The following is a 21,068-nucleotide window of genomic DNA, read 5'->3' as shown; positions in this document are numbered from 1 at the left end:
ATATTTTCTTTTTAGATGAATTTTAAGATACAAGTAACCATAGAGGTTAAACCTAATGTCCTTAACAGTTTAAGAGTCTAAATAGATGAAGGCGCTTGCATTAGCTTAAGAGTTTTAGTTCGTCACTAAGCTTTATCTCCTATTCTGGGAGCTTGGATAGCATGTTTTCTCTCTTACCAAACACATTACGATACTTTATTGCATAGCTGTTACTGCCCCTTGAGACAATTCAAACATCCCATGGCTTTTTTCCCACAAACCACTTTAGACCTCTGAAAATTCCACAGATTATTGGAAAAAAGTATGTTTTCCAGCAAGCCATTATTTACAAGCCAGTAGATCAATTGCATCACAATTTGAAAATGATTCATCTGGGCAGTGTTGTGGTTCTCAGAAAGCACACCCTATTCTGAAGATCCCAAAAGTGATGCAACAAACATGCTTTGCATACAGATCAAAAGGGCATTTTGAGTTTGGGTCAGTCGGTATCATTACATAGCTCTGTACATTTACTCATGGGTTTGTTTAAATCACCAAATTTTGCAAGACAATTTTGTGTGTGCCTGTTTTCTTCAGCTAATGGCAGGCGTGTGGTTTTGAACACTAGAGCGCGCCAACATCGACGGTGGTACCATAAGACATAAGCTAAAACCTTTTTTGTATGTTAGTGTTTCAGTTGTTACTGTCAAAGTAATACAGTACAGTCCATTGTACTATTAGTAGACAGGGAGTGCAAGGTTAAAGGCATAGTTCACCCAAAAATCGAACTTATTTCATCATTTAGACTCTCTTGTCAATCCAAAGCTGTATGACTTTGTTCTGCAGAACACGAAAGAAGATATTGTAAATACTTTTGGTAACCAAACAACACCGGATTTTGACTTCCATTGTATGGACACACAACCACGGAGACATTTCTCATATCTTCCTTCCGTCATGTGGTTTTTGAACAGCATGAGGGTGAATAAATAATGACAGAATTTGTATTTGTGGCTGAACTTTCCCTTTTACACAATGAAATATAGTGTGAGACTATTAGCAGAAATGTACATCCCTTTCTTGCTTTGTTACTACCACAGATGAATAGTATCTGAGGTGATTATTGATTTGATAAAATCTACCATTTTAACACTTTACAATAAGGTTCAACTTGTAGCCATTAAACGGCGATCGAAGCCATTTAACCCTCTGGGCAATTTCAACGTTATGGACGTGACATAAAAATGCTCAGAGAATGAATTTACATTACGAATGCATTGAATCATCTGTTTATATTTTACTTGTTGGTCAAATTTTCAGTCTATGAACAAATATTCTATTTTTAAAAAGGGAAATAAACAAGCGTTAACATGGATGTGCAAAAAAGGATGCGTTTTTTGGGAGACGACAAAGTTTGTAGGATTTCTGTGAATTAAAATGCACAATCCTGAAGCAATAATACCCAATTACTGGGGAAGGGATGCATCTTTATAGAACATTAAATAGTTACTTTCATGTGTTCATTTATGAGGAATATGTAATGTTATGGAGGTGACAGTCCTGAATATAGCACTTATCCGACTATGAAAAATCATAAACTTAAAATAACAAAATAATGATAATTTGAAGAGAGACCTCACAAAATATGAACATCTGTGCTGTTACCATAGTAAAGGCCGAAAGTAAAAACTTACTAAACCCCTTTAGTTGTTCCAGACGTGTATTTCTTTGTTCGGTTGAACACAAACACAGATATTTTGGAATAATGTTAGCAACCCAAAGTTCTGAAGCGCCATTGACTGCCATAGTAGGAAAACAAATGTAGTAATTTCCTGGTTCTGTTGAACACAAACGAAGATATTTTGAGGAATGTAGGAAAACAAACAGTTCTTGAGCCCTTGACTACCATTAAAAATGTTCCTACAATGGCTGTCAATGGTGCTTCGGAACATTATTCCAAAATATCTCTCTTTGTGTTTAACCATCATTACCCTTTAAAAGAAGTAAAAGATTGAACTAAACGTGTTCATGCATTACCGTTGAATGTATTAGTCGAAAAATGAAGTCGTGAATTGTATCAAAAATGCTATGTAAAGCAAGTTCATTGTTAGTTCGTGTCAACTCTATAGTTGATGTTAACAAATGAAACCTTATGTGTACCACACGTTTCATTGCACGTTTTTGAGTTATAAATGCACCCCATTGTTCTTAATTGCATCATACCGCTTCCATGACCCAGAGAAGACCATTCTAATGCTGATTTGCAGCATTGTTCATTTCCATGCACTTAACATACACAGGTCGGTCCTGCAGTGTTAATTGCTCGGATGCAGTGAGGCTTTGCATTCATTAATGCAGCGTTTGCATGAATTTACTCCATGCCCATAGAGTAAGAGTGTCTGTCGGCTGAATGGCCGTTTGGGTGGGAATAATGCAGTCTGTGGGCATAGTGGGTAAACGTTTCTAAGAATGAAGTTGTGTGTCATCCATGCTCTGATTTGCCGAGAATAACAATCATCTCCTGCCAGCGAGACCGGAGGGGCTCCCACACAGCCGCCGGGTCCACAGAGACCTTTTTGTGTGTGTTTTCCGGCTGCCTGTCTCTCTCGCACAGGCAGGTCAATGGGCCCAGCCTCGGTGATGTCTGACTGCCGTGTGTCTTTCAACATTTAGCACACGCAATCCTCCCTGCGATCTTCATTTGACATGCTGCCACTTCTCCCGAAAGCGTCTAGTGATCAAGTGCACGAACGAATAAACGTGTTACGTGCGTAACGCTACAGGTCCCGGCAGCGCTCGCGTTAGGTGGTCTGGGGAGTTACGTTGGGGGTCCCACAATAACGATCCACCGATTTCCGCACATTACGTTTGTTTACACAGCTCCGGAGAGGTGATAAATAAAGGCGAGGACGAGGAATGCGCGCTGGCTGCTAGTTCTCAGAGAAAAGCGACCTAAGGGGGGAGACTCGGGTAATGGCTGTCAAGCGGAATTTGCGCCCCCCGCTAGAGAAGCGACGCGCTGAATGGGGCTCGCCCGCCACCTCCGTGAGCTGTGTACTCGATTCCCCTCTCAAATCTCCGCATGTTCCCCATTTTCTCCTCCTCCCTCGGCGCTTTAAATCACAATCGTGCTCCTGCGCTGAATGGCGCGTTCACGGGGTGTTTTCGTGCCCTTTCATCTCGCTCGTAAGGACCGTGAGATATTCGTGTCCCTCGCCCGCTGTCGGATTTGACAGCGGCTCCATTCACGGAGAAATTGGCCGTAATTGGCGCAATTATGCTGATTCGCACTTGTGCTGCGAACGGAGCTCGGAGGGATCAACCAAAACAAAGATCGATCGAGCCACGTAACGATGCCATCAGAAGCGCGGCTGCACGAGCGGATGCGACTGTGAGAGGAATAATTATAAGCGCATCGATCTATAGGTCACGGATGACGTCGTGATGTATGGACTGAAGTAAATTCTCACTAAAGTCTCACAGATAACGACCAACATTTAACCAATAAATGAACCATTGTGTGTGTGTGTTTGTGTAGGGTTCGACCCGATCGCACGTGAGCTACTTCTATAAACAATCGAGTGGCCTGAATGAAAAGTTCACGTTTATTAGTTGTCAGTGTGACCAAACTCACGCCTTAAATCCAAGACTTGCTGTTTTATGAGTTATTCTCGTCATGAAACTGCGGGAAACGACGATCGTGCTCGCGTTCAGTTCCGTGGGAATCTCGGATAAACGTGACAAACGCAGCTTTCCGCCGCATCTGTGTGCGTGAAACGCGGTGTGTCTTTAAGACCCGGCGGCGCCCGGGTAACCCCACACGGCTCCGTTGTCCGTACTCTCCCGACGCTCTGTGTAGTTATTTGAGGGAGGCGCTAGACCCGTATCTCCACTTTGCAAAAAAGCTGAAGTAACGGCGCTGTCTCGGTCGGACGAATCGAGCCGAAGCGCTGCGAACAGACTCCCCGCTCTCTCTCTCTCTCTCTCTCTCTCTCTCTCTCTCTCTCTCTCTCATCCCCGCGGAGCAGGAGCGAGTGCGGCCGATGCGGAGCGGACCGACGCGTCTGGAAGCTCGTGTCCGGTTTAAACACTCCGCTGTTTGAGTGTATGTGCAGCCCAAGCGACACTTCTATGAGATTCCCCGCTGAACGACACGAAGTTTGCTTGTTTTCCGGTGCCGGGGAGAGTCGAGAGGGCGAAAGATGGTTTTGAACCGCCTCCGGTGCGTCCTGGCTTGCCTGTGCTTGGCTTCTTTTTTCTCGTCTTGTCTGTGCAAAGCTCGGATTTACACCAACCACTGGGCTGTCCGGATACCCGGCGGACCCGAGCAGGCTGAGCAGATCGCCAATAAATATGGCTATAGAAACCTGGGTCAGGTACGTGTGTCCCCCGGCTAGAGGTTTAGAGATGTACGTCGATGTGTTTTATGTCCTCGAGCGCGTTATCGCATTGAAGTTCAAACGTCAAGACGCCAAGAAGCGCTTGAAGTCGCGCCGCAAGAAAGTTTCACAGAGTTTCACACGATGCGTTGTTCGAGTCCACGCTTTTCTGCTTATCGTTTTAAATCTGTGCTTTTGATGCATGTGTCGGGAAACGGCGTTTTGCATTTTATCGAGCGAACAAACAGTCTGGGCTGGATCCCAACAATAACAACAGGTGTTCTGGAAAGTGCGTCCTCCGTTAGATATTCACATCTTAATGTCATCTTTCCTTTCTTGTCAGATACATGGATGTGCTTTGAGACATTGTTCGGCTTAAAAACACGTCGAGAATCTGTATTCGGCTTTATGGAATATGAAGTGGCGGCATGTTTCAGTGTAACTCAGACGTTGTTTCTCGGTTGTATAATAAACAACAACGCAGGTATTTTAACTTGCTTTTGTTTTAGTTTGTCGAAACAAGAATAGCATCATGCAGGATGAGTCGCATTGCCTTGGTTTTATTATGTCACCCTCCTCATGCTTTGACTCTCCATAATCATTTAGTTAATAATATGCTTCCCTGTCAAGTTATTCATTTGCTGCTGAAGTGGTACATTTGAAATAAATAACAGTTTCGTGTACATTTAGAAGAAACCTTACATTTTCCACTGTCATCGTGTGCTTATTGTACTGCAATCCTGTTGTTCATTCTCGGATTTCACAATCTATGCTATCTTATCATCCACCGCCTCTATTTTGTGCATTGCTTCGAGTTCTGTGCAAGTTTGGCATATCCAAAATAACAGTTTTAAATGCATGTCTTTCTGTGCGCAAAAAAAGTAAATCGTGCTCTTACTGAGATCAAACCATGCAGTGCATCCATGTAAGAGATGAATATATGTTTGTGGACTTGCACAAAAAACACTTCGACCAACTGGGATCTAGCGGTTTTATTTTTATGGCCGTTTTCCATACCTTTGGAGTACAGGAGTCTAGAGAGAATGTGTCATGGCTGCCTCGGGTTATTGTGAGTCAGTGGAAAGTGATACCGCCCCTTGAGAAACCAATCTTCCCGTCAAAGACATCCTCAATAATTAACGCATTCCAAATAAATAATGAACAAAAAACATATTCATATGGCCAACATTTGTGTTTGTGTCCTTATACCTTTCTCTTCATGCTGATATTATAACCTTTCACATATAAAACAAGCCCAGACTTGCTCTTTTTTTATTTAGACGTACACGGATCACAATTCACATTGCAGCGCTTTTTAGTCCTTGTTTCGTAATCTGTTGTTTTGTGATTTGACATTGGCGTTTATTGTTGGGTTATTCTTTTCGCTTTGTGACACGGGACGTGACCGTGTTGTGTGTTGTTCCTATAGATTGGTGACCTGAAGGACTACTACCATTTCTTCCACAGCCGGACGATAAAAAGGTCGACGATTTCCAGCAGAGGCACACACAGCTTCATCACCATGGAGCCAAAGGTCAGGCTTGTCACTATGACAACCCCACACCTGTATGTTCTATATAGACTACTTAGTCATCGATGAATAGAAGTGACGGTGCATCCAACACAAATGTTATGTACTGCAAAGTCGCTTTGGAATAAAAATGATCCATGATGTCAAATATTGTGGAAAAGGAAGGTTAATGGTTGGGTTACCACTTCATATAGCCGGTTTAGTGTGGTGGTGTGGAACTTTGAGTTGTCTTGTGTTTTATTTTGGAAATAAAAGTCCTAACCCTAAACAAAAAAGCTATGATTTGAATACTTTTGTTTGTAGTCAAACAAGTGGGAACGGCCAAGTCATATTTCACATCTATATAAAAAAATAATGTAATTTACTCACCCTCAGGTTGTTCCAAACTTGTATTTCTTTCTTTGTCCTCTTAAACACAAAAGAAGATATTTGGAAGGATGTTTTTAACCGAACAGTTCTTCCATTGACGACCATAGTATTTTCCCCCTACTATGATAGTGCCCTGGAACTGTTTGGGTACAAACATTCTTCCAAATATCTTCCTTTGTGTTGAGCAAAACAACAAACCTGAGGGTGAGTAAATCATGATAGAATTTGGGGAAACTATCACTATAACAAGTGATTGTTTTTTTGTTGTGAAATTTATTCTCCTCTCATTGTTTTCTCAGGTGGAGTGGCTTGAACAACAGGTTGTGAAGAGGCGAACAAAGCGAGATTATAAACCTTCGTATCCCAGTCAGTCCAGTCTGGCCCAGTCCAGCTCCATTTACTTCAATGATGCCAAATGGAGCAGTATGTGGTATATAGTGAGTGTTCTTTATTATCATCTTATACATTCTTTTTATGAATTGTAAAGTCTAAAAAGCAATAGGGAAGGATGCTGTTTCATAATCTTTATTCAAATTAAAACTTTTATTTGCTAATTTAAACAATTCAGCTCAGTTCATTTTCAAATATGTACTGTTTTGAAGACAACGTTTCCTTATCACCTTAACAGTAAGCAAGCCAAAGCCGAAGTATTGAAACATATTGATCAATTTTATTTATCATAGCCTAAAATTTCATGATTAAATTACATCTCAAGCGTGGAAGTATTGGATAATATATCAGATTAATTTAAACATTGAATAAATCCCCATTAATGGAAAATAAGTCTTTTCAATAGCATATAATGCAAAGTAGTAAAACTTTGGTGTTTCTAAGTAAAACATGAGCGCTTTTCATCTGTCCATTTGAATCTCGCTCAAGAAAAACGATCCCTTTCACACCCAATTGGCCGAGTTTATACACGTGAACGCCACCCAGAGAGATGCATTGAACTCGTGAGTGTAGGTTCTAACATAAAGTCTAGTGAAGACATTCTCTGTGAGGTAATTGCACAAACAGGCTCTTGTTTTCATAGCTGTCATGATCTTCAGCTCACGCCAGTCAATGCCATGGTATTTCACCATGTGCGGAACGTGAGGACATCCTTGGAAAGCGTCCTTCACATTTCTGAAATTTCTAAAACGTTGCATTTGCTCCTGTTCAATCCTTGAGGTGTGACGCACATGTTTGCCTTCTGGTGTTCATAGTTTAGATGGAAACGGTGAACTTAAGGGCTTGCGTCTCTGTCAATGGTTAATATGGCTCAGATAAGATCAATACTTTGACCCGAATGCATCCATTTGGCTCAGGTTTCTCTTGTTGTCCTGCGAGTTGTACTTTGGGAGCAAATAAACTTGACTTTTCAAGATGGGGTCTAACTCCAACTCCGGAGCCATTGGGATGCATGTAGTATATGGAAGCATGTATTGATGTGCTTAGAACCCCTTCCAGTAAGAGCAAGGGTTTTACCATTCTCATGACATAGCGTTTGGCAAGTTGTGCATGCATTGCTGTGCTACTCGCATGTGAGGTGCGGGTTCAAATCTCCTGGTAATGTTCAATTATAAAGGCTTTCCAAAATGTAATCTTATTTGACTTAAGATCGTTCGTACGGTTGTGAAATTTGCTCATTTGGTCTTTGCAGCACTGTAATGATAACATCCATAACTGCCAGTCTGACATGAATGTCGTGGGTGCCTGGAAGAGAGGATACACAGGGAAGGATGTGGTGGTTACCATACTGGATGACGGGATTGAGAGGAACCACCCGGATCTTATACAGAACTATGTAAGTCTTTGTTTTATTGTACGTATGACTCTGTCTGAAACATTAATAGTGCACAGATAACCTCAAGCAAGCAGTATAATAACAAAACAGGTGTATTTTGCCTTAAAGGGATAGTTCACCTTCAAAATGAAATTGTCATTATTTACACGCCCTCTTGTCATTTCAAACCTTCTGCAGAACACAAAAGAAGATATTTTGAAAAATGTTGGTAACAGAAAACCATTGGTTCAATGGTGTCAATGGTGACCAGTGGTTTTGGGTTACCAACGTTTTTCAAAGGATCTTCTTTTGGGTTTTGCAGAAGAAAGAAAACCACACAGGTTTAAAATGACAAGAAGTTGAGTAAATGTTGACACAATTCTCGTTTTGAAGGTGAAGTATTCCCAAAATGAAAATTCAGTTGTTCATAATCTGTATAAATGTCTTTGTTCTGTTGAACGTAGAGAAAGATGTTTGGAAGAAAGCTTATAACCAAACAGATTTTGCCCCCCATTGACTCCCATAGTAGGAAAAAAACAATGGTAGTCAAAAGTGCCCAGAACTGTTGCTGTCCTACATTCTTCAAAATGTCTTTTGTGTTCAACACAACAAATGTAAGTAATTTTTCCTAATATGTGAGTCAATGGGGGCCAAGATCTGTCTGGTTACAAACATTCTCCCAAATATCTTTCTCTTTGTTCATCAGAACAAAGAAATGTAGTCACCCAAAAATGAAAATTCTGTCATCATTTTGAAGTATCCCTTTAAAGACAATTTTGGTTAAAAGTTTGACAACTTTGCAGTGTTGACAAATAATGAATATAAACAGTCACTGAAAATGTTGATATTAATGTTCATTCATCCTAAGTCCAGAAGTCATTAAATGTAATGGGGCTCGTTCAGGAATGGTGCAAATCCTTATTTGGCAATAAACGTGTACTTTTTTCTTTATTTAGAATTACATTAACAAACCATTGGACTATGTTTTTTGTATTATACAATATTACTGAGAATGACTAAGTTACCCAACAATAAGTCTTGGTTAAACATTATAAATGTGTTTTATAGCTCTGTCTGAGAAATGCAGACCATCATCTGTAATCTATATAAAATTAATTTTAATTTTAGTTCTATTTTAACTAAGATTTTTTGCGTGTACTTTTGGAAGTACAAATAGATTGTTTCAGCGTATATTAACCCTGGAATGTTGTGCCCTCGAGAACACATGTGCTGTTATGGAAATATGAAAACCACACGCATGTCTCAGCCTGTTTGTATTGATATTTGTTGTTGTGTTTGTGTACAATCTGAATTGGAAGTACTTGCAAAACGTCTTTGCAAAAAATAAACCCTGTTCTCATGTCAAAGTCCAAAAATCTTTCTCTGTATTGAACCTCCAAATAATGGAAAAGAGAAATAAAGAAATCACTATGAAGATGCATGTTTTAAGCTGCTGGTACATATGCACAAAATGTCCTTACACCTCTCTTTTGATCTGTCTGTAGGATAATGAGGCCAGTTATGATGTGAACGGGAATGACATGGATCCCATGCCACGATATGATGCCAGTAATGAGAACAAGTAAGTTCATCACACACACACACAGTATATTGGGCATATAACCGCGGACAGGATTTGTTCATCGTGTATTTTCTGTGGTGTATTTGGTTTGTGATCTGTGGATTTGGTATGTTTGTTTGGTAAATGTGGGTTTTTGTGTTTGAGGTACTCTCCTAAAAATAAAGGCGCTTAAAAGGTTATTCACAGCGATGCCATAGAAGAACCTTATTTCGCGACATAGAACCTTTTGTGAAACAAAACGTTTTTTCTGATGTTAAAGGTTCTTTATAGAACCAAAAGGTTCTTCTATGGCATCGCAGAACCATTTGAAGCCCCTTTTTTGAAACGTGTGTGTGAGGAAATGTGGCACTTGGCTTGCAGTCGGTGTATTGTTTAGTAGGAAATTGAATTTTGGGATAAGTTTGCATGTTCAAAAAGGTGAATTGAGTGTGTTGGTGTATGTAGAGAAGCTGTACTTGTTTGGTGAATGATATATGGTTATTGTTGTATGTAAGGGTGTGTTTGGTGTGTGGGTGGAGGCCCCATGTGATTTTGTGGCTGCCACTCTGCCAGTGTGTGTGAGTCTGTGCCAGATGGCTCTGAGCTTTTTTTGGATGGTTCAGAAAGAAAGCTTGGCCCAGGATTCAAGCCCTCTGTGTGCCATCGCTGTTTCAGGGGCTCTAAAGACCTGAAATCTTCAAGCGGATTATAGAAAACTGAACGATCCACCACCGCTCCTGTTCCCTTGAGGAAATTCACCCAAAAAATGAAAATCTTTGTTCATGTCCTTCCAATCCTTTTGGCTTTATCAGCCCTTTGGATGACAAATGTAGAAATTTTGACTGATGGTGAATGCTTTATCAAGTAAAGTCCAAGTGAATCCATCTCCTAAAAAATATTTTTCAAGTTGTTCATACAACTGTATATTGTCGATGTCCTTTCAAAACCTCAGATGTCCAAAAGTTGCCGTTTTTCAGGAAATGGAAAAAGACATTTTAAAATGATTCAGTACTGTGTTGAAGTTGACGAGCACTTTTTTAACACGACACGTGACAAACATTAAAGGTGACTAAAAAAAACGTTTTTTTGCATAAAATTTTAATCACAATGCAAGGTTTCAGAAGGTCTGTCGACTTTAGAAATATGAAGCCTTTCTTACAGTTACTATGCCTTTTTAATTTTAACAAAGCTATCATTACCATCAAAAATGATATTACATTAATAGTAAAATAGTAATAAAAATGTTTGTTAATAAAAAATTGTGATTTATGACGGTTTTGGAAGTCCACATCTCAACTCAAAATGATATTTTTACGATTTGTTTCCAGCTGATGAATAAATAATTCATCAAACTTTGAAGGATTAAAACATATAAAATATAAAACGACAGTGTACAAGCCTAAAATATATAACATTAACATCTGTTGCTATGGGCGCTAATATATAATTATAGTTTTTGTTCTTCGTGTGAACAGGCCTTTATAAGCGGTAAAAAATATATATTTTGATTCCCGCATATGACTCAGACTCATTCTTTAATACCATATTAAATTTTCTTTAGAAATGCCTGAGCTGTATTGAAAAATGGAAGGTCAAATGGGGCTCCAAACTAGTTTCAACAAGACTGTAAAATGAAGTAACACGTATGACTCCAGTGGTATGTTCCATGTCTTGATAAACTTGTGTATGCAGAACCCAAATCAAATATGATGCTGGGATCATACTTCATCGCTAAAGACATAAGAACCACTGAGGGTCTTCATTCACCATATTCAGTTGTTAAAATTGACGATAATATGATGAATTTGGTAAATGTGTTGATTTGTTTACATCTTAATTGTTGTACTAAATGTAGTGTGTAGGGGTAGATATAGCCAAAGTGTAGGTCTTAGAAAGTCTTAGAAAAGGAACTATCAGCTGAATTTAATGTCCTTCATGTGCGGAATGATCTACAGTACATGCCAAAATGTACATTTTTTTGAGGCCGTTTACACGAGACCGCTTTCAACTTTAAACAGAAAACGTTTTATGTGTTTTGGCTGTTCATTCACACGAAAAAAAGCGTTTTGGGGGACTGAAAACGCAAACTTTTGAAAACGGGTCTCAAAGTGCTAGTTTTTGAAAACGACGGCATTATCGTTTCCGTGTAAACTCTGAAGGCGACATTTTCCAAAACGATGACGTCATGCGCATTCAGTCTGTAGGCTTGTGCGATTATTCCCAAAACAGTTATGGTGGCCTCCATGGTGCATGTTTGTGCCGCGTGACATTCTTACCACCATTTCTCCAGCAAATATTTACCGCACCACCACAACCAGCGGAGATATAGCATAATGCACACTACTATAAACCCACATAAACGTTGACAAAGTGTATTTAAACCGCTAATTAGATAAAAACAATGTATGCTAATGTGCACGAGCAAGTAGGGTTTCTTTATAGCTCAAAACAGCGCCATCCACTGGCTTGGCATGCATAATACATCGTTTCTATTCCTTTTCCCAGATTCATTTAAAGAAGATCGTTTTGATAACGCTGTCGTGTGTACGTGAAACTTTTCAAAAATGCAAAGGTGTAACGTACTCTGTTTTTACATCTTTTTCTCCCTATATCTGTTTCTTACTGAGAACTATTAAAAGAATTACCGTGACTGACGCTGATGATTTTATTTTTTCTCTCCGAATGCACCACAAACCCCCATCTGGAGGTCTTTGCGTGTGACTGCACGTACGTCTGCGTGCACGTTTTGCTTCTGTGAGCACATCTCCTCCTCGCTCCTTAATTTACACTTTCAGGAACCCCATGAGAAGTATTTCCGTGGCCTGAGGATGAAATGGGTGCTGGAGACCAGAAAGAGGGAGGGTGTATAGTTCTGCATGTATAGACATGTTGTATACCACCCAACTTCTCTGTCAGGCCATATACAAAGATGAGTCGAAAGATCAGAAGTCGACCTTTTTACTTAAGTCTCATAATGTTACTATAATATACAATTACTTACAATAATAATGGTCTACTGTACCTTTAAGACTTCTGTCTTAAATACTAACATATTTGAAATGTCAAGGCAGGTTGTAAGGTAACCAAACCAGGAGCAGGTGTCACAAGACATCGAGTATTCCTGTGAAGTAGGATATACCTTAGATGATACTACTAATGAAATATCTGGACAGTTATCATTTAAATGTAACATGTAATGTTCAATCATTACAGCTTGTTGTGAATAAACGCATTCAGGGTAAGTGTGTACGTTCAGTTTTCAGCAAGGTCTCCCCTTTTGTTTGGCGACCGTCCCGCACACGCTGGCCGTCTTTTATGTGCTGGAATGTTTTGTGTTGGTTCCTCTGCTGATAGTTTGTGTAATGCGAGTCTTTATTTCCCTGTGGTGGATTTTGACCGTGAGGTTCACTTCTGGGGGTTGTTCTCAGTGACCGTGGACTTCAAACCGAGCGCTTGTATTGTAAATATTGTGCGTTTGTATATCTCGCAGATGAACGTGAGCTTTGCGCAAGACTCCGAGGGGAAAAAAGCAAGTTATTGACCCAGTTTGACCTTTGTTGTCAATTTAGTTTGCTTAAGATGAAAGTGAATGTCTCGGCAGTTCTGCAGCTGTTGGTGGGATGTTTGTTGTAGATTGAGGAATGCTGTGTTCAGGTGTTGTGTGTGAGTGTGTGTGTTTCTGCTTTTCACATTGACCTGTATTCTGCTAGCAGATGTGACTTAGCCTCACGTAGCCAAGGTTTAGACTCTTGGCAAGAAGTCTGGTCTACGTTGCTGCTTATTCTGGCCAAGAACTGTCCGTTTAAACAGGAAGAGGCTCTGCCGACAGATGTGTAAAATCATATATACATACATACATTCATATATATATACATATATGCATAGATGCCTCATTAGTGTCTGTTTCTGTGGGACGGCAAGGTGTCCTCCATATAGGAACAAACAATTCCAGTCTGTAAACTGATTGATTTTGTTCTTTGAATGACAACAGCAGTAGAGTACCGCAGAGATGACGTCTTTTTCTAGGCCAACCCGGAAGTTAGCTGCGCACCCTAATTTAGACTGGAAGACCTATGCATTTGTCCTATAGACTTTTGGAAGATTGCAAATAATAAACTCTTTGAATAACAAAGGGTTATAATGTTTACACATTTCATCTATCAGGATTATCTTTACAGATTAACACAACATTTGTTACTTTTGAAGCCTAAACACAGTACTATAGTTTGCAATACAGTAAACAGACTACACTACGGTCGCTCGATGTCAACGTCACCACCACCAATTCTACGACGTTTTTTCAAACTTTATTTAAAACGCGTTCCAGGTAAATTATTACTCCGTAAATTAATCCCCATCCACGGTTTTAGAAATGTGTGTCCATGTTGCATTGTTTGTGAGATTTTTCTATGCGTGTCCCCACCAAATGAAGTAGTCGCTTTTTATGTCATAGATTAGAACGTGAAAATATTATTTTCAGGCAATTTACCTAAACCCATTCAAAAGACCCATTGACTTTGCGACGATGGGACCGAAAGTGCTAAAATGCTCACTCGCATCTGGGCTTTGCAACCAAAAATATGCAAAAATAATATTCGAGTTACTCTTAACAGTCAATTGTTGCATGTACATATATATTAATTATCTAGGTATTTTATTATTTAAGAAAAGCATGCTCTTCGCAAGTACAGGAATTGTAATGCTTCTAGCTAGCATCACATGCCGTTGCTTTCAAAAATGTGTGCAGTGCAATAAAAATGGCATTTCTAGCATTGCAGCATATGGTCGGTTTCATCTTATACAAAAGTCGGTAGCTGTCACAATGGAGTAAATGATTTGAATGGAGTCTTACCAAGTTAGTAAAACTGGACTTATAAAGGCTTCTGACACAGTTTGCACAAAAATATGTCCGGTACGAAACATTTTGGATTGTTGGTTGATCAGTGGTTGTGGTTCAGAGTCATTGGTTTGTTATTGAGACCCATGGACCACCTGGGAGTTCCTCTGGCCTTTTGACCTCTTGACCTTGTAAGTGTTTATGGTTGCGATGGTGACAGGACACTGGTGTCATCCCGGGATCTGCTGCTGCTGTGGATCTTTACAATCTTTGTTTCTTTTTCTTTTTGTTTTCCTTTTTTAAATGGCTTGGATTCGAGACTGCGGTTACCATGGTAGCGTGAGTTTTGCTATGCAGCTGTTCTCTGCTGGAGGTTCCATAGAGAAACTCTATGACTTGCCTGTCTGTCTTTACTGAGTTTCTAGGGCTGTGTTTGCCGCTGATTTCGATGACATTTATATGGGTTTAGTTTGGGTCAGGAATGCGTCCACGTGGCGTCTGAGGCTGAGGAACCTCTCCAATGTTTTCCTTCAATATCTCAAATATTTAGCCGCTGTGTTTTAGCTCCACCGGCTCTGGAGGCACATGTTTAGTTTGAGCCCAGCTGTTTCAACCTTTTTGTTTCCTGTACACATTCACATTCTTTCTGTTACAAGTGTGTGTATAGTGTCTGTACTTTTCCGGATGAGTTTGTGTGTGTGTGTGTGTGTGTGTGTGCATGTCAGTGCTAACACGACCGGCTGATCTGTGTTCTGTGCAGGCATGGCACGAGATGCGCCGGTGAAGTGGCAGCGTCCGCCAATAACTCTCACTGCACAGTGGGCATCGCTTACAACGCCAAGATCGGGGGTGAGTGTGGCAGACGGTCACTGTCCAGTTTATACACCAGTGTGACTGGAATTCTGCCTTATACATAATCACTTGCTTGAACAACTTGTACGTTAAGTAGTGGCCAAAAGTGATGTCTGGGGGGATATTTGTTCAACATTTGCTTTGAAAGCTTTCAAAGGTTTGATAAAACCCTCAAAATATAATGTGTATAGAACAAAATGGACAAAACACTTTTATTGGACAAAATTATTTGACGCAAAAGCTAGCAATTGCATTTTTTGTATATTTGAATAAAAATGGATAAGGAAACAAAAAGTTTTGAGAGGAGGGTAGAGCCTCAGTTGAAGTCATATTTGTTTGTCGTTCAAATTTCGGACTTAATGTGCAATGGCCTTAAGAGCTGCTAACACTAGGAAATGACCCAAATGAAATCGTAGGGTGATGTAATGGCCAAAAACAAATGATATTTGGAAATTTGCATAGTTTTCTTTCACTGTCTGGTCCAAATCTCCAATTAAATGGATAGGTCACCAAAAAAAAAATTCTGTTAATTTACTCATCCTTGTGTTTATCCAAACCTGTATACATTTCTTTGTTCGGTCGAAGACAAAGAAGGACATTTAGAAAAATGTTAGCAACGAGATTTAGTAAGAAAGTAAAAAAAATGTTTCCTTTATTAGGAATTTAGGAAAGAAAAGGGTCTTGTACACCTTTGACTGCCCTTTTAATTTGTTCTACTATGGTGGTCAATGGTGTCCCAATACCTAAATGTCTAAATACCTTTCTTTGTGCTCAACCAAACAAAGAAATATATACAGGATTGGAACAACTAGAGACAAACTATTATTGGGTGAACTTTCTTTTTAAAAGCCAATAACTTAATTGTAAATCATGTCTACAAAACTAATTTGAAATGAAAGACTTTAGATCAAAACATTGTTAGAGCCATTTTAGTCATTCATGTCCATGTGTTTGACTTGTACTGTCAAGTACTTTCTGTACTGTTTTTAAGGTAAAGTTCATTCGGTTGTCTCAGAACTTTATTTCTCATTTCATGGTGTTTCATCAGTTTTAATCAGACAGATGCGCAATAAAATAATAAAACTGTGAAACAAAGAACTACCGATAGGCCACAGTGACCTGGAATCAATAAAAAAACGTTGATTGTTAATGTACAGTGACACATAAACTACAATTAAAAATGTACAAAATTAAAGGTCCAGTGTACAAAATTGCAACGTCTCACTAAAACACCTCCCTTTCAAAGCACCACCGTGGCTGACACGGAATTAAAATGTTGTCACCATTTTGCTTCTTTGGTGAAGGTGATAACGTACGATATGCTCCCTGTTGAACAGTTTGTCCATTTAGGGCTACTGTAGAAACAACATGGCGACTTCCATGCATGGGGATCCGCTCTGTATGTAGATAGAAATACCTCATACAACGGTAATAAAAACATAACGCTTCATTATGTGAGGTCTTTAAACACCTCTGAAGACATAGTTATTTATATTATATTGCATCTCTGTCAATAGATCCTCCAAAGAATTTCACGCTGGACCTTTAAAGGACATTGAGCCACTATAAAAATGTATATTACAACTTAAATTTAGTTTCATACAGTTCCCAAAGCAGAAGTATCATTCATCTCATTAACATGGGTAGATATGAAGTTCAGATGTCTTGAATCAAACCCATTGCATGTTTACTCATGAAGCTATAAGCAAACTTTTTTTCAATGTACCCTTTTAATCTGAAGTTGTCTGGCCGTGTACTGCAGGTGTCCGCATGTTGGACGGAGATGTGACGGACATGGTAGAGGCCAAATCACTGAGTCTCCACCCTCAACACATAGACATTTACAGTGCCAGCTGGGGTCCAGATGACGATGGCAAAACCGTGGACGGGCCCGCCTCCCTCGCCAGACAGGCCTTTGAAAATGGCATCCGACTGGTAAATACCCATTTTTTTGGTAGTACAGCTGATCATCTGTGAAAATATGTAATGTATAATAAACACACAAATGTAAAAACTGTCTTTTTTCATATGATAGTAGTGTTTTCTGTAGGTTCTATTGGCTCTATTGGTTGTTGTCACAGTAGCTCATTTGGTAGATCATTGCGTTATCAGCACAAAGGCCAAGGGTTGAATCCCAGGAAACACACATATTGATCTCTTTGGATAAAAATGACTGCCTAATGGAGAGAGTAGAACAGGAAGTGTCTTTTTCAGGACCTTCTAAGGTGTTTCTTTGCTCACACCCTTCTGCCCGAGTGAACTTTAGAGCGTGATTGAAGTTTATCTCTTGCGAGTTACTAGTCAGTGTCTGTGATTGGCATGTATCTTGTGCCAAAGGTGTGTTTGGAGTGGTTTAGGCATGTTTCAGGTATGTGTATTGTAAGGCATAAAAAATACTGCTCACGTTTTGTGAGAATGGATATGAATGTCTGAAGATTATAATAATTCCTGTTTTTTTTGTGACTAGTTTGGTTCAGTTTGTGACTCATGAATGCATGACTTTGACATCTTGAGCATAAAGTCTGGTCCACGTAGCATTGCGACAAAAATCTGATTTCCTTCCTCTGCCGATCGGTTTTTGCTTAAGGCATTTATGACCTATCCCCCGATAAAATAACCATTTTACACGTTTACATGACCTAATATATCCGCTTACTAAGCATAATCGGCCTGTGCATGTAAACACGCTCATTGACGTTCTTTTGCAAGGATCCTAAACATTTGACCGGCAGTGTCAAAAACACTTATTTTGACCAGAATGTAGTTTACTATCTCATATCGACTTCTGACATTGTCGTATTTCCTAATTCTGGTCAGAATTTAAACAAACTCTTTTGTACCTTTCTCTATACAGGGCAGAAAGGGGCGGGGCTCTATCTTCGTGTGGGCTTCAGGAAACGGTGGGCGTAGCCGCGATCACTGTTCATGTGACGGCTACACTAACAGCATCTACACCATCTCCATCAGCAGCACGGCAGAGAGCGGCCGCAAGCCCTGGTATCTGGAAGAGTGTGCCTCCACCCTCACCACCACCTACAGCAGTGGAGAGAATTACGACCGCAAAATCGTACGTCACCACATGTTTGCCATTTAAAGCATCTTACTTTCTAATAAACGCGACGAAGAGGTTTTCTTAAGGGACAACGTTCACAATTTAGAGACACTACTAATCTGAAAAAGAATGATGTCGGGAAGGTTTTAAAGACAAAATATAATGCGCCTATACCAGTTATATCGTTCATTGGCTTTTTATCATGCATGTATTGTGCGAACATTGGGAGTATCCCCTTTTAGGAAAAACATCAGGGTGTTGCCTTGCAGAGCAGAGCTGCCGTTTATATGTTTCCCATGACTTTCTGTTTTCTGGGCATGATGCTTTGTCCTGTTGTCAGTCAGGCTACACATGGTTCCGGTTTGATCTGTTATGTTTGTCAGTGTGTCACCGGACCATTGTAGTGTTAACCGCTGTGGTTTACACCTTACCCCCCCCCCCCCCACACACACACACACACAGGCCGACAGCTCTTCTGGTCTATCAGCTTGTTGCAAAGTGACGTGAGAAATCACACACTGGCTTTTGAAGTCCTTTCTGGCTACCTGTCAGCGCTTCTCTCTGTTCTCTCCTGCTGTTTAGAAACGGCTCATTCTGTGGATCAGAATTCTACAGAGACTTGGGCTCTTTAAAAACCATTCAGAATAACCCTGGCTACCGCTTGTGGGATGAACGTGAATAAAACGTTACTATATGAAAATTGCATTTTGGCATATTAACCACTTTAATGCATTCCGTTCATGTTTTTAACTTTGTCAATCTTTTAGCAAATTCACAGTTCTTCCTGGAAAAAAGGACCAACCATATTGATGACTCATCATGCACTACACAGATATTTGTCCAATGAAAAGCTAGACTGCTCCTCCCCCGATTACCACCTTTCATCAAGGAAGTAGCAAATCATTGCTCGTGGCTGTAACACCTGTTTGCTATTTAAAGAAAAGAGGGAACTCCTTTTAACCACACAGGAACCCTTTACACCCCTTCAACAAAACTCGCAACCTCGTGTTATAATCAACAAAGACATGTGTGGAAAGCTTGCAGACAGCTGTGGAGTTTTGTTTGTTTGTTCGATTGTATTTTCGGTCAGTGTATGGACGGTGCCAGAATTAGAGAATGACATGGGTTTCTTTCTTCTTTCTTTGTGTTTCTTGTTAGATCACTACAGATCTGAGGCAGCGATGCACAGACAGTCACACCGGGACATCGGCTTCAGCTCCCATGGCGGCGGGGATCATTGCTCTCGCTCTAGAGGCAAAGTAAGTGACGTCATCAGCTTTCAGTGTCTGATGCGCCGGGGTTTGTGTTTGAGGACACATGGCATCCATCTCCATCTCCTGTGTATTATAGAAAAAGTTTCGACCAAAACGGGTGCAAAGCTGCATCCAAGATTCCCCATTATCCTTGCCCACGGTGGCAACACGCTTATGATAAAGCATTTGTGAATGTGCATTATTTGACTCGATCATTCTATCTGATTGTATATTTGCGTCTCAGTCCTTTCATGACGTGGAGAGACGTGCAGCACATTGTAGTGAAGACATCTCGTGCCGGGCATCTCAGTGCTCCCGACTGGAAAACCAACGCAGCTGGTTATAACGGTAACAGCCTTTCAGTTTCTTTATGCTGATCCGCATCATTTTTGGCCACTGGATGCTGATTGGCTCTTGTGAGCTACACCATTAAATATTCACTTTAATGTCTTCACAAGAGAAACTAGTCTCTTGGCCTTACAGAGACATGGGCTGTCTGGTTGTGCTGTTTGGAAGCACCGACGTCTTGAAAGATAGAAAATACAGGTGGCAAATAATTGTTGACATACAAGCTGTGTTTATGGGGGGAATGTCCGGATAGAGCTTAGCATGGATGTTTAGATTTCATTAACAAGGTGGCTGAAGGTAAATATTAAATAAAAAAAGAAGTGTATTGTACAGTTATACTGTAGATATACACTACAGTGCCCTCCACTATTATTGGCACCCTTGGTAAATATGAGCAACGTAGGCTGTAATAATACATCTGCTTTGTTTCTCCTTTTGATGCTGTATTAAAAGCATCTACAATATTCAAACATTTCATTAAAGTAAAAAATGTTTTGTTCAAAATGTTATATTCCCCCCACTTCATATTTTCACCCTTAGATCCCTATTATATCTTATGAGTATAATATAAATTCCCAAGTATATTCCCATTGATATTTACATTGGAAAATTGATGGAAAATTGCAATAATTTGTTGAATGTTGGGGTCAGAAAGTATTTAATATAAAGGAAAACGGCACATCCATCACCACAAGTATCTCTAAGATCAGATACATGGCATCATGTTTTATATCAAATACCGACAGATAAATCTAAACTTGACTTGCTCTGCTAGAAATATTATAATGGGTCATGGTTAGATCTTCCATCAGCACTTTGGTAAAAAATAAACATCCAAATCTACAAAAATGTGTCACTGAACGCAAAATCAAGATCCCGCCAAAGCCATCCCAGTTCCCTGAGCTGAACACTATAGAAAATGAGTGATGAACCGAAGATAAGAGAGCACCAACGTTTAAAGGATCTTAATGGATTCGGATGACACTCAATGTATTATCAAACCACGTCAGACAAAGAAGAAAAGACTCCGAGCTGTTTTTCAAGCGAATGGAGGCTGCAGAAAGTTTAGAATACAAGGAGGCCAATCATTTTGACCAGGTTGTATTAGAGAACATAAATGTTTTTCATAATGTGATATTCCC

General features: G+C 39.9%; 1 protein-coding gene across 4 annotated transcripts in view; it reads left to right on the top strand.

Moving 5' to 3' along the window:
* Positions 1–3,738: 3,738 nt before the first annotated feature.
* Positions 3,739–21,068, top strand: part of pcsk5b (proprotein convertase subtilisin/kexin type 5b) — a 40,465-nt gene continuing 23,135 nt past the window's right edge. For 2 of the 4 annotated variants that reach the window (XM_079466677.1, XM_079466678.1), the window contains exons 1-10: positions 3,797–4,355; positions 5,788–5,892; positions 6,558–6,695; positions 7,901–8,044; positions 9,529–9,605; positions 15,182–15,270; positions 17,036–17,208; positions 18,128–18,340; positions 19,484–19,584; positions 19,823–19,926. In XM_079466677.1, the coding sequence (XP_079322803.1) occupies positions 4,182–4,355; positions 5,788–5,892; positions 6,558–6,695; positions 7,901–8,044; positions 9,529–9,605; positions 15,182–15,270; positions 17,036–17,208; positions 18,128–18,340; positions 19,484–19,584; positions 19,823–19,926 (1,318 nt within the window). In that variant the 5' untranslated portion in view covers positions 3,797–4,181. Of the gene's footprint in view, positions 4,356–5,787; positions 5,893–6,557; positions 6,696–7,900; positions 8,045–9,528; positions 9,606–15,181; positions 15,271–17,035; positions 17,209–18,127; positions 18,341–19,483; positions 19,585–19,822; positions 19,927–21,068 lie in introns of all 4 variants that reach the window. The other 2 variants (XM_079466679.1, XM_079466680.1) reach the window with 2 other exon arrangements.

Source organism: Barbatula barbatula (genome assembly GCF_947034865.1).
Source record: "Barbatula barbatula genome assembly, chromosome: 11".
In the NCBI taxonomy this organism is placed as follows: Eukaryota; Metazoa; Chordata; class Actinopteri; order Cypriniformes; family Nemacheilidae; genus Barbatula; species Barbatula barbatula.
Note: the sequence above shows the minus strand (reverse complement) of the source record. Positions and strands in the feature narration are given on the sequence as shown.